At 53.6% G+C, this 14,800-nt stretch overlaps 2 protein-coding genes across 4 annotated transcripts in view; one reads left to right on the top strand and one right to left on the bottom strand.

Annotated features, from left to right (window-relative positions):
* The window catches only part of Ccdc157 (coiled-coil domain containing 157), a 20,159-nt gene extending 11,508 nt beyond the window's left edge, over positions 1 to 8,651 (top strand). For all 3 annotated transcript variants that reach the window (XM_021176761.2, XM_021176762.2, XM_021176764.1), the window contains 8 exons: positions 503 to 1,148; positions 1,806 to 1,883; positions 2,223 to 2,413; positions 2,870 to 3,046; positions 3,184 to 3,352; positions 5,118 to 5,257; positions 5,658 to 5,746; positions 5,837 to 8,651. In XM_021176761.2, the coding sequence (XP_021032420.2) occupies positions 503 to 1,148; positions 1,806 to 1,883; positions 2,223 to 2,413; positions 2,870 to 3,046; positions 3,184 to 3,352; positions 5,118 to 5,257; positions 5,658 to 5,746; positions 5,837 to 6,083 (1,737 nt within the window). In that variant the 3' untranslated portion in view covers positions 6,084 to 8,651. The remainder of the gene's footprint in view (positions 1 to 502; positions 1,149 to 1,805; positions 1,884 to 2,222; positions 2,414 to 2,869; positions 3,047 to 3,183; positions 3,353 to 5,117; positions 5,258 to 5,657; positions 5,747 to 5,836) is intronic.
* Positions 8,597 to 14,800, bottom strand: Rnf215 (ring finger protein 215). The gene is made up of 9 exons (XM_021176765.2): positions 14,403 to 14,800; positions 14,017 to 14,160; positions 13,343 to 13,414; positions 13,177 to 13,262; positions 12,600 to 12,756; positions 9,904 to 10,023; positions 9,684 to 9,827; positions 9,364 to 9,466; positions 8,597 to 9,282 (listed from the first exon to the last, which is right to left on the bottom strand). The coding sequence occupies exons 1-9, from the start codon at positions 14,691 to 14,693 to the stop codon at positions 9,260 to 9,262; spliced, it is 1,140 nt and encodes a 379-aa protein (XP_021032424.1). The 5' UTR covers positions 14,694 to 14,800; the 3' UTR covers positions 8,597 to 9,259.

Here is a 14,800-nt window from a genome sequence, read left to right as displayed (position 1 = left end):
TGTCCTGGAACTCACTCTGTAGACCAGGCTGGCCTTGAACTCAGAAATCCACCTGCCTCTGCCTCCCAAGTGCTGGGATTAAAGGCGTGCACCACCACCGCCTGCATCTGTGGGTTTTATATGAGCCTGATTTGTTAACAGGGTATCAAATCTCTCAGTCACCCCGTGAGAAAGCATACTGTCACTGCAAGGGAGAGGAGCCTGATACAGAGAGGTTAGGGTGGCATGAGAACAGGCAAGAACCCAGCAGCAATTGCTGTGACTGATACTGTTACAGCTAACCGGTACCCTCTCAGTTCCCTGCATATTTAACCAGGTAAAGCCTAGGGTGGGAGCAGAGAGAGCAGAAAAGAGGCCAGGCCTTGGTTGCGTTTGAGAGAAAAAGAAGGTTCTCTGTGATTTATGCAAGTTTACTTAACATCTGAAGATCTAAGCATTGGGCAAGGCTGTCACTCCATGCCTGTCTCTCTCATCTGCCTTCCCTTTCTTTTCCTGACCCCAGAAAAGAGCAAACCAAGGGGAGATTTCTATCACCAAGCCCACAGCTAAGGGTGAACCAGCCAGGAGCCCAGAATGTATGACTGCCAAGTTCATCAAGCCTCCTTCCCCGGTGCCAGGCTTGCCTTTGATCTGCCAAGGGTTGCAGAGCATCCCTGTCAGAGTCTCCCTGCGGAGCCCAGGTGGAACCTCTGAGAAAACTAAGAACGTCTACTCCCAGACCGTCGAGACAGCCTTGGTGCCCTGTGATGCTTGCAGCAGTGTCCAGGGCAGCTTGTGGGAGGTGGGCAAGGTGGTTATCAGCCTGTGTCAGAGCCAAAACTTGCCTTCATCCTTGGGCCAGTTCCAGAAGTTGGTGCAGGACAGCCTGGGGCTTAAACCACTGCCAGCTGCCACTGTGGGCCACTGGGCAGCAGAGCAGAGCAAAGACCTGACTCGTCTCAATAAACATGTGGGGGCCCTCACCCAGCTTGTTGGGCCCCTCAGGGCTCAGCTGGAAGATGCTGAGGTTCAGAAGGATGGACTGAGGAAGCAGGTGAGCAAGCTGGAGCAGATCCTGCAGCAGGAGCAAGGGGAGCGGCAGCGGCAGACAGAGGAGGCTGAGCGGACCCTGGCCAAGTGCGAGCATGACAGGCATCAGCTGCTCACAGGTCTACTCCCAGAGGCCAGACACTGGCATGACCTTAAGATGACCATCCCTCCTCCCTGTCAGAGACCAGGCTTTGAGTACCAGCAGTCTGCATGGAAGAAACCCAGGCTAGGGAATGGCCAGAAGTCCCCGGACAGGAAGGCAACAGGAAGGGTGTAGACATCCAGCTGGTGACACTGGGCCACTGGGGCTCTGTCCTCTTAGGGACTAACTCCTGGAGCCCAGCCGCAGACATGCCCCATCAGAAGGGGAGAGGGCTCGGGTGTTTAACTTCACTCCAGGTGATCATTCCTAGCCCTACCCCCACACTCGGCCTTAACAGAGCAGCCTCTTAGCTTTGGCAAAAGCTCTTGGGCAAAAGGAAGGTATTGGGGCCCACTGTTGCTGGCTGAAGGCTTAGGGCAAGAAGTCACTGCCATTTCTTAGTCTCACCATTATATCTGTGGAGAGCGCTGGGTCCAGAGAGCCATAGATAATGCAGCAAGCTTCCTGTGGAGCATGTAAGATCCAAGGCCCCCTAGGATTACCCCAGGTCTCCCTTGACAATGCAAGCAGCCCCTGCACACTAGATGGTTGCCTTCACCATACAGGCTGCACTGGGCTTAAAGGCTATGGGCCCAAGTGATCCTCTGAAAGGCCTCTCTCTTGGCTGCTATAGAAACATGTGACCTAAAGACAAAGGTGGCCATTCTGGAGGGAGACCTGAAGCAGCAGCAGAAGTCCATGCAGGCCATGGGTAAGAAGCCCCTTTGTGGGACCCCCATTCACATCTCCAACTCACCATATAGCCAGGTATGTACCTCTGTTTCCATTCCAAGCTTTTAGAGCAAAGAGAGTAGAAACCACAAGAGGAAGGGTCTTACTTTCTATGCTTTGATGATGGTCCCAACTGGAGTCACAATATCAGTGGGCAGAAAGTGCCTTCTGTATTCCATTCCCACCCCATGGTTTCCTGAGCTCCGTGTTGTGATCTGGGCTTCAGATCTGTGATGTGACCTCCCTTAGTCCCAGTCAGAGGTGTTTTAGAGACTCCCACCCAGGGCTCCCTTTTGTATCTGCTCCCTCAATCCTACAGAGGCCAAGGCCCAGCAGCTGGAGGAGGAAGGGGAGCGTAGGGCAGCAGCTGAGAGGCAGGTGCAGCAGCTGGAGGAGCAAGTGCAGCTGCTGGCGGGGCGGCTGGACGGGGCTAGCCAGCAGATCCGCTGGGCCAGCAAGGAGCTGGACAAGGAGAAGGCCCGCGTCGACAGCATGGTCCGCCATCAGGAGGTGAGGCCTACAGTCTGGACGTTGGGCTTCAGGCTTTGTAGCCCTCTGATCCTTACTCTCTGCTGGAACAGAAGGAAGTAGACACTTGTGTTGTCTCCATTGTGTAAATGGGGAAACTGAGCCCCAGGCCACATAGCTACTGAGAGGCAGAGCCAGGACTTTATAGTCAATAGGTGCCAGGGTACAGGCAGATGTGACACTGGAGACTTAATGAAGAGAGTGGGAACTGTATGACTGGAAAGAAGTCGGGTCACCCACTGCCTTCTAGACAGTGGGTCCTGGACTTATCCCAACGGGCATACAGCTACCTGCTGCATGTTAACAACTGCGTGCCGGTCTCTGTATCCAAACATAGCACAGAAGGTTGTAGACACCACATTATAGCCCCCTTAGTCCAACGAGGCTAGTTTGGCTGCAGGGTCCTTACCTCTGCCCTGCTTATCCATCCCTATTTAGTCCCTGCAGGCCAAGCAGAGGACTTTGCTACAGCAGCTGGACTGTCTGGACCAGGAGCGGGAAGAGCTGCGGGGAAGTCTGGATGAGGCTGAGGCCCAGCGGTCTGAGTTGGAGGAGCAGCTGCAGAGCCTCCAGAGCGATAGGGAACAGGGACAGTGCCAGCTACAGGCCCAGCAGGTGCAGTGGGGTAGGGTGAGAAGGAAGGCAGTCCTCACCCCTGAGGAGCCTCTAGCATTGTTGATGTCCTTTTTTGTGTGCCTTTTCTGTGTCCCCAAGGGAGCTTAAAGCCAGGTCTGAGCTTTTCTTTGCCCCAGGAACTGCTGCAGAGCCTGCAGCAGGAAAAACAGGACCTGGAACAGGTGACTACAGACCTGCGGCTGACCATCTCTGAGCTACAGCGGCAGCTGGAGGAGCTGAAGGAAAGGGAGCGGCTGCTGGTGACCTTCCCAGACCTGCACCTGCCAGAGGAGGCCCAGATCCAAAGTAGGGGCCTGGGGGCACTGCTGAGGGTAGGGTGCGGCCCGTTTGGACATGGAACTTGCCTGGATGTGACTGGGTTTGCTGCTGTTCTCACCCTCAGCCAGAGGAGATGGGGGAGGGGGGCAAGAGGGCAAGCCTAAGTTGTGTGGCTCTAGAGCCACCAGCACTTCATCTGTTGCTCACCTCTCTGGAGCCGATGCAGGGCAGAGTGAGTGCCCTTCTCACCTTAGTGGACCTGGGCACAGGCCTGTCTTCCTTCAGCACATGCCCTGCCCACATGCCAGGCTTTCTCAACTTCCAGAGTTCCTTTCCTACTGTCATATACCATGGGACCATTTTTAGTGACACAGGCCCAACTGTCCAGTATCCTGGATCCTATGGTCAGGATCACTGGGCACCTACACTGTCACAGGATCCTGTCAGGTGATTTCTGTTCTCCTGCCAGCATTTCTAGAGTTCTAAGGCCCTGGGTTGGATGGATCCTCCCCAGAGCTGTCAGGAGGTTCAGTGTTGCTAAGCTGGTCAGTGAGTAGTCACTGCTGAACACTTAGTGCCAGCCTGTCTGCTGCCCACAACTGCCTCTGAGGTTGGCCCAGACCCTCTTCTTTTAAAATTAAAAACCTTTTTGTACATTTACATTGTATGTGTGTACCTGCCACCTCAGGAGTGCGGTCAGAAGACAAACATGGAAGTCGGTTTTCTCCTTTTGCCACATGGGTCAGTTTGTCCAGGAAGTAAGCTCAGGTGGCTTGGTGGCAAACATCTTTCTTTAGCTGCTGAGCTATCTCCCCAGCCCTACAAATTTTTTTTTTTTTTTTTTTGGTTTTTCGAGACAGGGTTTCTCTGTATAGCCCTGGCTGTCCTGGAACTCACTTTGTAGACCAGGCTGGCCTCGAACTCAGAAATCCGCCTGCCTCTGCCTCCCGAGTGCTGGGATTAAAGGCGTGCGCCACCACGCCCGGCTAATTTTTTTTAAAAAATCATTTTTTTGCGTATGGATGTTTTGGGTACATATATATCTATCTCTATGTACTGTGTTGGTGCTTGGTGCCTTAAGGCCAGAAGATAGGATAGATCCTCAGGAACTGGAGTTGTGAGCTGCCATGTGGGTGCTGGAAATTAAATCCTGGTTCTTTGGAAGTGCTCTTAAGCACTGAGGCATCTCTCCAGCCAACACCTTTTTTTATAAACTAGGAAACTGAGATCTAGCATGGGCAACAGCTTGCTTGAATTTGTAGAGCTGGATGCTTTTCATTCGCCCACTGACCACAGTGTAAGGAAGACCACACATGGTGACTTCCTGTGACCCAGTAGTACCCTTGCCAGGCCAAAGGCAAGTGGCCTTGAATAAAATCCATTCTATTTTTTTTAAAAAGATTTATTCATGTATTTTATGTATATAAGTGCTCTGTCTGCATGTATGCTTACACACCAGAGGAGGCTATCAGATCCCATTACAGATGGTTGTGAGCCACAATGCTTGCTGGGAATTGAACTTAGGACCTCTGGAAGAGCAGCCAGGGCTCATAACCACTGTGCCATCTCTCTAGTCCCAAGACCCACTGTTTTATTCAACATCCAAACCTGCAAGTTCTAGGCCTTCCCTGGCTCTCACTGTCACAGCAGGTTGGCATCAGGGTGGGGTGAAAGCCTGGGCAGGATAAGTGCTGGATACCTGGGATGCTACCCCTCTCCACCCTCGGAGGCCCTGTCCAACTGGACGCAAGAGGCAGACTCTGTGAGGTGTGGCTCAAATTTGTCTCTGCAGGCTCTAGCAATGTCACGCAGGACATGGAGAGGCAAGTGCAAGCCAATGCTATCCGTATCCAGGTCCTACAGGAGGAGAACAAGCGGCTCCAGTCGATGCTGACCAAAATCCGAGAGGTGGCCCAGCAGGGAGGCCTCAAGGTGAACCTTTGAAGGGCTTGGGTATTTTATTTGGAAAGGGTTCCCACCAGGCAGGATTTGAGATTGTGTCATGAGAGCCTACTTCATGACATGTGGCTTTAGGGCACAGTTGAAAAATAATTTCCATATGTCAGGAAGTATGAGACTATGAAAGACCGAGCCTTCTAGCTCACAATCCTACTACAGCCCCTCATGAGTCTACTTCAAGAGTCAGTATATATTGCCTGCTCCAGAGTTTGCACCTGAGGGTGGGTGGCCCTTGGGTGGCTTCCCAAGCCCTGTCTGTCAGTGAGGAGGACTTGTGGGTTTAGCTTGGGATTCTGCCTCTCTATCTACCTTATGGCATTCTATAGTGTAGGGAGGGACTCCTGCGCCCTTCTGTACTTTGCCTTCTTTGCAGATGGTCCCGCAGGGCCAGCTCTGGTCCCCTCCCTTCAAGGACATCCAAGGAGCAACACCTCCAGCCCAGGCCCAGAGTGCATTCTCAGGGTGAGTAAGGCTTTCCTTGAGGCCAGGCGGATAAGTCATAAGTGCTATGGTGCCTTTGATCACAGGGTTGCTGTTCCTTTCTTCCCTTAGATTGAAAGGCAGACGGCAGTCTCCTGGCAGCAGGACAAGCAGCACAGGCAGGACCCATCCAGGCGGGCTCCGCACATCCCCCTCTCGGCAGCCCAGCAGCTTGCCCAGCAAGTTCTCTTTGGGGGATGGAACTCATTCAGCAACCTGCACCCAGAACCCCATAAGGGCCTTGGCCAGGCTGAGGAGAAAGCTTTCACCAAACCGTCAGGCTGGTTCTACATACCAGCCCCAGGAGCGGCCCACGTAACCCGCAGCAGGGGTAGGGCTGGAGGGCAGGTGGCTAGCAGTCCCCCATGGAATAAAAGCCCCAGCCATCTGCCCACTGCGATCTTGGCCTCAGCGTGGCTGAGCTGGAGGAACAGACCTTCCCTTCTTGTTGGGTAAGGTCCTCTGTGACCCCACCATGCCGGTCGCTGACCAATGGAAGCCTCTCATTGAGTTGGGAGCTTCCTGTCTGTATCTGGCAGGCGCTGTGGGAGGACCACATTGAGAGGCAGCATCTGAGCCAAGTGAAGTCCAGCCTTTGTGTCCTATAGAAAGGGCTGAGGGGTAACTCCACGTTCACTGGCCAGCACTCGGGGCAGGGCTTGGGGTATGGGGACACATCTGAAACAACGAGTTAGGCTAGGAGCTAGACCTCTGTTTCAGCAAGGCAGGCAGAGAGCAGTGGTGCCTTTGCCTTCCACCTGGGCTCTGCATCTGATACAAGACCAAAGGGCACCAGGCAGCTCACCGGGGAGCTTGTTGTTCCTCTAGGAACAACTGGGAAGTCCCTCTTAAGTCCTAGAAGTCAGAGCCCCACCAAACCATTGGAGGACAGTCCAGGCCTTTGGATACCTTAGCCAGCCGTGGGGCTCGCCCAGCTACAGGATGACACAAGATGGAACAAGGATGCTACCAGCCACACCATGCACACAGTGGTCATTCTAAGCAAGCCACTAGCCTACCTTGAGTCGTGTTGTTTGTGATGGACAGGCTCTAAATTTTTACTGAGGATTTCTCAGGGCACACTCACCTAGTGTGGGTGGCATTATTTAATTGTGTACTAGGTTTGAGTGCCTAAGTCAATAGTGAAGGTCTCCCAACCTGCTTCTTTTTGGGGGAAGGGGGTATTTCAAGACAGCACTTCTCTGTGTAGCCCTGGCTGTCCTAGAACTCTGTAGACCAGGCTGGCCTTGAACTCACAGAGATCTACCTGCCTCTGCCTCCCAAGTGCTGGGATTAAAGGTGTGCGCCACCACTGCTGGCCCAACTCTGCTTCTTAACAGCCCAGAGGTTCTGGGGGAGACTGGAGGCTCTGAGCCACTCTACCCGGGGAGAGCCAGCTTTGGGCACAGCTCCCCGAGAGAGGCCCTGTGACTGCTGAAGATCCCATGCCTCTGCTGAGTCAGCATCTACTTACTCACTCTCGCTTGTACCAGTCAGTAGGCCAGACCCTTCTCATTTAGGTGACACATACCCTAGGGAGGTTGAAACAGGAGGACTGAGATCTTGAGGCTAGCCTATGCCATATAGCAAGGGCCTAACTCAGACAGCAGGTGGACAGGCATAAAACGATAGGAAACAATCAAAGAAGCCCAGAAGTCCATCTTGATTAGGCCCTTTGCTCAGGGTGCTCAGAGGGGAGAACTACGGTATCACTCAGGGTGGCTCCGGGCAAGAGTCCAGCTCTTACAGCTCCTGCTGTGACAGAGCCTGATGCTTAGCCTTAGGCTGTGGGGTTGGAGCCTTGCTGCTTCAAGGAGCCTTCCTTGCCTGGCTTCTTATTGGTACCACCCATCTTCAAGAAGGCAGCAGAGGTGGGCATGGTAGCACTTTAATCCTAGCACTCAGGAGGCGGAAGCAGGAGGATCTCTTTGAGTTTGAGGCTAACCTGCTCTACATAGAAAGCTCCAGCCAGAGCCACATACAAACCCTGCCTCAAAAAGAAAAAGAAAAGAAAGAAAGGAATGGAGGGTGTGCAGTAGAGAATGTGTGTCCTGTATGGGACACCCCTCGGTCCCCCACTTCCTCCTGCTTTGCGTGGCTTGTGTGTTGGTCAGACGCTTTCCTCATTTCTATTGTTAGTGCTTAGTGTTGGGAACTGAATCCAGGCCCTTGTGCATTCTAGGCAAGTGCTCTACCAGTTCCCCATGCCTCAGCCCTTGCCTCTCGCATCTGAAGATCACCTTACATAACCTGTTCACAGGGGCTGAAGCGTCTTAGAGTCAATATTTTAAACATTATGCAAGGTATGTTTGTGCAGCCTAGGAGTGCAAGGCCTTGAGGAATTTAAGAATTCTACCTGTTCCCAGCAAGAGAAACCAAGGTGACTGGTATTTTGTTTGTTTTTCTTTTTGAGAGTAGCCCAGGCTGACTTCAAACTCCCTGTGCAGCCAAGGATGATCAGGAGTTCGTGATCCTCTGGTTTCCCTTCCCAGAGGACAAAGAACAAGGGGATTGCAGGGACTGCCCAGCAGCCCGGTTTAGCCTTGAACTTTTTGTTTTGTGATGTTATATTGAGACAGGGTCTCTCTGTATAGCCCTGGCTGTCCTGGAACTCGCTATGTAGACCAGGCTGGCCTCGAACTCACAGAGGTCTGCCTGCTTCTGCCTTACCAGTGCTAGGATTAAAGGGGTGCACTGCTGTGCCCAGCTGGTCTTAAACTATAAATCCTCCTGTCTCCACCTCCATGTTTCTGGGATTATTGGCATATGCCACCACATACCCATCTTTTCCTTAATATCTTAAAACATCACACAGATTTATGTCTTAACAGATTTATGTTAAAATAGATTCCATGTTTATTTTACTATTAAAACTGCCCTACCCAAACATTTGTTTTGTGTTTTTGTTTTTTCCTTTTAATGATGCCCTTGCAGATGCACCACATAGATTCTGTGGCCTCAAGTATCCTGGTCAGTAACATTTAGCCCAACCAAGAAATACAGCACTAGATGGCTTCTAAGGCCTCTGATCCCAGCCAGCCTGGAAGAACTCAGCTGGACAGGCAGCAGGTAACGGAGCAGGCTCACTTTAACGGCATTGATCAGGCCATGTCCGAAAGTCAGGTTCCTGCCAGTGGGTCCCATGGCCACACATCTTTTCCCTCATCTATCCCCCAATAAATAGCATAAAACTCAACACTGACGCTCCAGAGTGCTGGGGACAGGTGTAATGGCCATATGTTCTTTCCCAGAGTTGTGGGAGCTGCCTATGAGGACAGACACAAATACCCCAGGTTTGCAGAGAAGGGCTCTTAATGATTTCTCCTGGCCTGCTGGGTCCTGTGTTCAGCCTGGAGCTGTGAGGCCCTTCTACCCGCCATGGGCATGGTGGGACCTTTCCTTTGCCCACAGGGCTAGCTGGTCTGTCCATCCCACTCTCCTGTAGTGTAGGCTGGGAAGGGTCCATCCCGAACTGCAGACTTCCCACTGGGGCAGTTAGTCATCTGAGTAGTGGTTCCCTGTAAGGAAAGACAGGGAAAGAGGGATCAGATGGGGCTTAGGGAGTCAGCCCAGGATCCCACCTGGCCCCTGGTGCTCACCCAGGACGTTGAACTTGCACAGTGGGCAGGTCTGTTGTAGCATCAACCAGGGGTCCACACAGTCTCGGTGGAACTCATGCTTACAGGGCAGTACCCGGAGCCACTATAGGGTGGGAGGAGGGGCACAGGCTCTAGATGGGAGCTAGACCTGTGCCCTTCACCGGGACTGTGCATAGCGCTCCTAGGCCATCCCCAGGTATGCTTTTGGCAGCCATAATAAGGACTGGAAGACAGTCCTGGTTGGAGATTTGAGGGTCTCTTGGGAGCAGGATTGGGGATGCCACAGGCCAGCTTGTAACTGACTGTGCCCAGGCACTAACCTGCTTGTTACAGAAATAATCTAGACACACAGCACACGTCTCAGTGCCCGGCTCTGGAAGGCTGTGTGCTGCCCTGCTCAGCCGGCAGCGCCGAGTCTTGAGGGATGCTAGTCTCTGAACCACACGGCGTTTGAACAAATCCTCCTGTGGGAAGAGGATGGCCACAGTCTTGCAGGCCCAAGGGCTGCGGGTATGAGGGCTTCTACGGTCTGGCTCCCACCTGGCCTCCAAGCTCCTGCTGGTTCTGTCTTGATGCCTGCCGTTGGGCCTGAACCACAAGGCCTGTACACAGGAGCATGGCCACAAGCAAGATGGCGTTCCATAGCTGCTGCAGGTGCTTCTGCGAAGGGAGGCAGATGTCAGGGCACTGAGAACGCTCCACATGCTTCCCCCAGGGATATTAACCCCTGAAACACTGAGGGGCTCTGCCTGTGGAAGCCCCTCGCTTGCTCTTCTGAGGTCTCCATGCCACTGGCCTATGGGCTCTCCCGGGTCTGCCCCAGCTCCATGGAGAGTCACATGTCACCCTGTTACTCTGCCCCAGCACAGATTTCCTCCTCGGCTGTTCTCAGTCCCTACATCCTCCACTCACCTGCATCTAAGTTGATGTTCACACCTGAAGCCACAGAAAAAGCTGGGGGAAGTGCTATGATCATTTTCTCTTCAACCAGAAGCACGAAGTGCTCCCCACCCCCACACCCAGGACATCACCAGCAATCTGACAGCCATGCCCCGTCTCCCTTGTCCCTTGCCTTGCCACACTTCCCCTGTCATGAAAATTGATCTTCATTGTCCCTTCTCTTCACACCTTTGACCTACTGCTCCAGGAGCATCCCCTGACGCTCAGGGTAAGTGCTCCCCCTGCCCAGCCCTCCTCATACCCATAGGCCATGGGCTCTCTTGCTGCCGTCCTCGGTAGTCCTCGAGGCCCTTTAGTATGACATAGTCATATTGGAGACTCAGTCCTTGGGAGAATGAAACTGAAGTGGCAGAAGCAGCAAGCCACAGGGGCTTTCCCACCCAGGCACACCATTTTACACCAAGTTTAGATGTACTGTGACTGAAAAACAATTCACTCCAAAGTCCTCAGCTTTCCTAGTAGCTCTTTGTCACAGCAGACAGGGTGGGATGTCTGAACAGCCCTATAAATCCTGGGACTGTTCTTCCTAACATAGGTTCGACTCCCATCACAGCAAAGGAGAAGGGCCAAAATGACCAGACAAAAGAGCCACCATCCTAGACCAGTCTGGGAGCTGTGAATGCAGCAAAACCAGCCCTTGCTTGGGGGTGACAGCACTGGGATCATTAGAGGCCTCTTTCTCCTCTAATCACAGTGGAGTGGTGGCATCTAGTCTGAGCCCAAGGTTGGGCTCAGGTCCTTTTTGCTATGACCTGGAAGAGCTTGTGCCTGCTGCCAGCTTGTGGGTCAGCCCTATGGAATGACAGTGGCTATCTGCTCCCCGGCCACAGTGCAGGCTACTGTGCAGTGTCCTGTGCTACAGTGTGGCAAGCCAGTCAGCCATCAAGGCAGAGCCTCTCTACAGCCTGTGGTCTGGAGCAGCCAGGACATGGTTCAGCACAAGCCCCACATTCCCAGCTCAGGGCAGTAGCTGGTGAAGTCCATTGTTCACCAGGGCAGTTCCTAGAGATGCCTGCCGGGCTATCATTTGAACATTTCACCTGCCATGGCTGTATAACATGGAACAGGCCACCCCCATCTTGGCTGGCAGTACCTTCTCAGCTATTCAGCTTTGTCCTCTGTCCCTGCCATCCTGGACTAAGCTATGCATTCTCACCTCCAGGCCACAGAGGCCCTTTCCCAGCCTGCTCTTCTCCCCAGATGTAACCTATCCCTCTGCCCTTCACCAAATGCTTCCCTTCCCCACAGGTCTGTGTAGTCCGCCCCAATAAGTGAGGGGGGAGAGGGAGGGAGGGAGGGAGGGAGGGAGAGAGAGAGAGAAAGAACAGGAAAGCACCTGGCTTAGGTGGTTCACCTAAAGTTTAGGAGCCAGGGTTTTAACCTGTCTGACTTGAAACTGGCCCACATCACAAACTATTGGAATCTATGCACTAGAAGAAGAGAGTATGTCTACTTCCCTTCAACCTGTACAGATTGGGGTTCAAGAAATGCTGTGGACTTGAACACCTTGAACCCCTGGAAGCCAAGCACTGGAAGATGTGGACACAAAACACAGCCATAGCCACAAGGACACAAAGTCACTCTCTCTAACATACAGGCTTAGAGCTCCTACGGCAGTGTTACAGCCTAGCACAGCCCAGGCATGCTGAGCAGACGGTGGGGCTATGAGCAGAGGAGCAAACATTCAAAGCAGGAAGGCAAGGTGAGCAACGAGGGGTCCACGAGCCAGCCGAGGACTGAGAAGAGGATCGAATGCCAATCACTAGTCGGGCCCAGAGGCAGGAAGTCAGGGTGCGTATGGGAGCTGGAGAGTAAGGCACACAGGTGGCAAGACATGACCCAGTGGAGGCGACATTGTCTACCAGAACACTTGCTTAGCATGAACATGGCCCTGGTTCTATCCCCATTGGGCAAAAACTGGCTCAAGTAAGAGAGTTGTAAGCCGGGCGTGGTGGCGCACGCCTTTAATCCCAGCACTCGGGAGGCAGAGGCAGGCGGATTTCTGAGTTCGAGGCCAGCCTGGTCTACAAAGTGAGTGCCAGGACAGCCAGGGCTACACAGAGAAACCCTGTCTCGAAAAACCAAAAAAAAAAAAAAAAAAGAGAGAGAGAGTTGTGAAGGCCACACTGAGCAGAGACCATGAAGGCATCAGCAGCCATTGCCCACCACCTAGGCCAAGTGTCATGGCACTGCTAATCATCGACGACTACATGATCTACTCTACTAAATAGTCAGCCTAATGTATGTAGGGTTGTCCTAGGATCCATTGGGCCTACCTGCTCCTGGGCCTGAGCACCTCCTGGGCACACCAAGTCCTGCCAGCCTCCGTAGCCATCCTTGGAGAGACCACAGGTGGTCCACAATGTCAGCTTCCACTCGATGTTGGCTGAAAGGGACTCTCCACTGCTGATCTCAGCAGTAGCCTGGGTCCTCCTGAGAGGAGAGTCATGGGTGGGGAGCAGATAGAAGGCCTTTGGGAAGGGAGGCCTAAATTCATCTACCTGGCTTTGCAGTGGATACACAAGGACACTGTTGCCATAGGCCTTCTGATTTGGCTCCCAGACTTTTCCTGGCTGCTCTTTGCCTGTGTTTTTACGTAGCCAGGCCAAGGAATAGCCTGTCAACCAGGCATCCAGCTTCCTCATGCTGGACTAGTTCCCGCTGCCCATAGGGCAGCTCTTTTCCCAGATCCTGCCTCTCCTTCCCATGCCATCCCCCAGTTTCAACCTTAGGAGTTTAAGGGCCAACAGGTAAGGGCCTTCTCCAGAGATACTTTCCTCCCCTAGAGCCCACCGAAAAGCAAGAGACCCACAGCACTCAGGCATCAGACCACCCAGAACAAACGGAACTCACTGCAGAAGGGCCTCCAACAGCTTGGTGACGTTGGAGGAGTAATGGAGAACGATCACTGGCCTCAGCAGAAGCTGGGATATATCCAGCTGCAGGAGACAGGCAGGGTCAGCATGCTTCCGTCCCCTGTCCCCTCACCTGCTCACCCTCACAGTCCAAGCCAGGTTACCTCTCGGACCACACTGTGGTTTAGGATGAGGAGAAGCAGGGCAGAGGCTCCCAGGAAAAGGGCTCGGCGCATCTGCAAGGGAAGACAGAAGGTGAGAGGCTGTCACACACCTGCCTTACCCACAGCCCCAGCTCTCAGGAACCCGACCTCTGGATAGACTAGCTATAAGCTCCCTGAAGTCAAGCCAAAGCTAAGGGATGGTTTTGGAGGCCGACGAGATAATGACAGCCAAAGGCAACACACGATGGTTGTGGACTAAGGCAATATTTAGTTATGGAACATAGATCACAACATTTTCTAGATGCTAACTTTCCTATACCATAGTTACATAAAGAATATTCTTGATTTTAAGAAATTTGTACATTATCATGTGTGTGAGAAACTTACACTCCTTTCATTCTGCAGGATCCAAAATTCTTTTCATTGGCCCTAGTCCTGGCAAAGCAGCTCTCCACCCTTGCCAGCTCCTATCACCAGAGCAGGTCCACTTTTCCCAGCAAGTCTCTCCACCTCCTCCCCATCACACTGCTTTGATGCTCCATACTGGTGTTTGCTGACCCACTCTGGCCCAGGGCTTCTCTGGAAAGACTCCTCATAGGCCACCTGTTAGCCTGGCTCTAGCAGATGTTTCGAAAGCATTTTCTTTCTCCCCTTCCCTCAAACACCCTTTGCACCTGCTGGACCAGAGCCTTGGGATATGCCTTCTGGCTACTGCCTTGATTCTCTTGGTGGAACTGGGCGACCTGCTCTTTGCCCACATATGCCACTGCAATCCAGCCATCTACGGGTATCTCTTGCTCAGCATCCACGACATCCATCTGTGTAAGAGGAGCCATGAAAAGAAGGAGGCAAGGGGATTAGAAGAGGCGGCCGGGGTCTGCCACAAAGCACGCAAGGTCAGGGTATGGGAATGAGTGTGGAAGGGGCACGTGACTATCAGGTTTGTCAACTCCTGAATGCTGGGAAGTAGCATTCTGGACTGTCAAGGGCTAGCTTCTGGATGAAGACAGCGGGGGGTCTATCCGAGGGTCACGGCAAGTTTAGGCGGGGCTGAGCTCACCAGCAGCAGGCGGCCGCCCAGCAGAGGTTCCGGACCGGCTTCGGGACCGATTCTGACGCCCTCCAATACCAAGGCGTCCTGCCGCGGCAGTTTCACATCCACTCGCACTGAGCGGGCTCCGCCCCGTCCCTCCCGGGCCGCCGGCTCGCTGCCGTCCGCCGCCGCTCCGGGGCCCATCAGGCCCAGCCACAGAGGCAGCAGAGGCAGCAGTAGCAGCAGCGGCGACGGCGGCGATGGGGGATGGGGCGGCAACGATGGCGACCTCAGCGCGGGGCGATCGGCAGGGCCCATGATCGGACCGGAGAGATGGCAAGGCCGTAGTCTAAGGTCCCGGGGACCGGGAGAACAGAGTGAGCCAGGCCGCGCCGGACAGGGCGGGGCTCGGCACCGGGAGGGGC

This window comes from Mus caroli, chromosome 11, assembly GCF_900094665.2.
Source record: "Mus caroli chromosome 11, CAROLI_EIJ_v1.1, whole genome shotgun sequence".
In the NCBI taxonomy this organism is placed as follows: Eukaryota; Metazoa; Chordata; class Mammalia; order Rodentia; family Muridae; genus Mus; species Mus caroli.
Note: the sequence above shows the minus strand (reverse complement) of the source record. Positions and strands in the feature narration are given on the sequence as shown.

What these genes read in the sequence shown, in the direction of transcription:
- Rnf215 (XM_021176765.2), bottom strand. Translation starts at nt 14,693, where the DNA reads ATGGGCCCTGCCGATCGCCCCGCGCTGAGGTCGCCATCGTTGCCGCCC. An exon ending in ACCACAGTGTGGTCCGAGAG is followed by an intron (nt 13,263 to 13,342) that starts GTAACCTGGCTT and finishes TGTCTCCTGCAG; the next exon opens with CTGGATATATCCCAGCTTCT. An exon ending in GTGCAAGTTCAACGTCCTGG is followed by an intron (nt 9,283 to 9,363) that starts GTGAGCACCAGG and finishes CTTTCCTTACAG; the next exon opens with GGAACCACTACTCAGATGAC.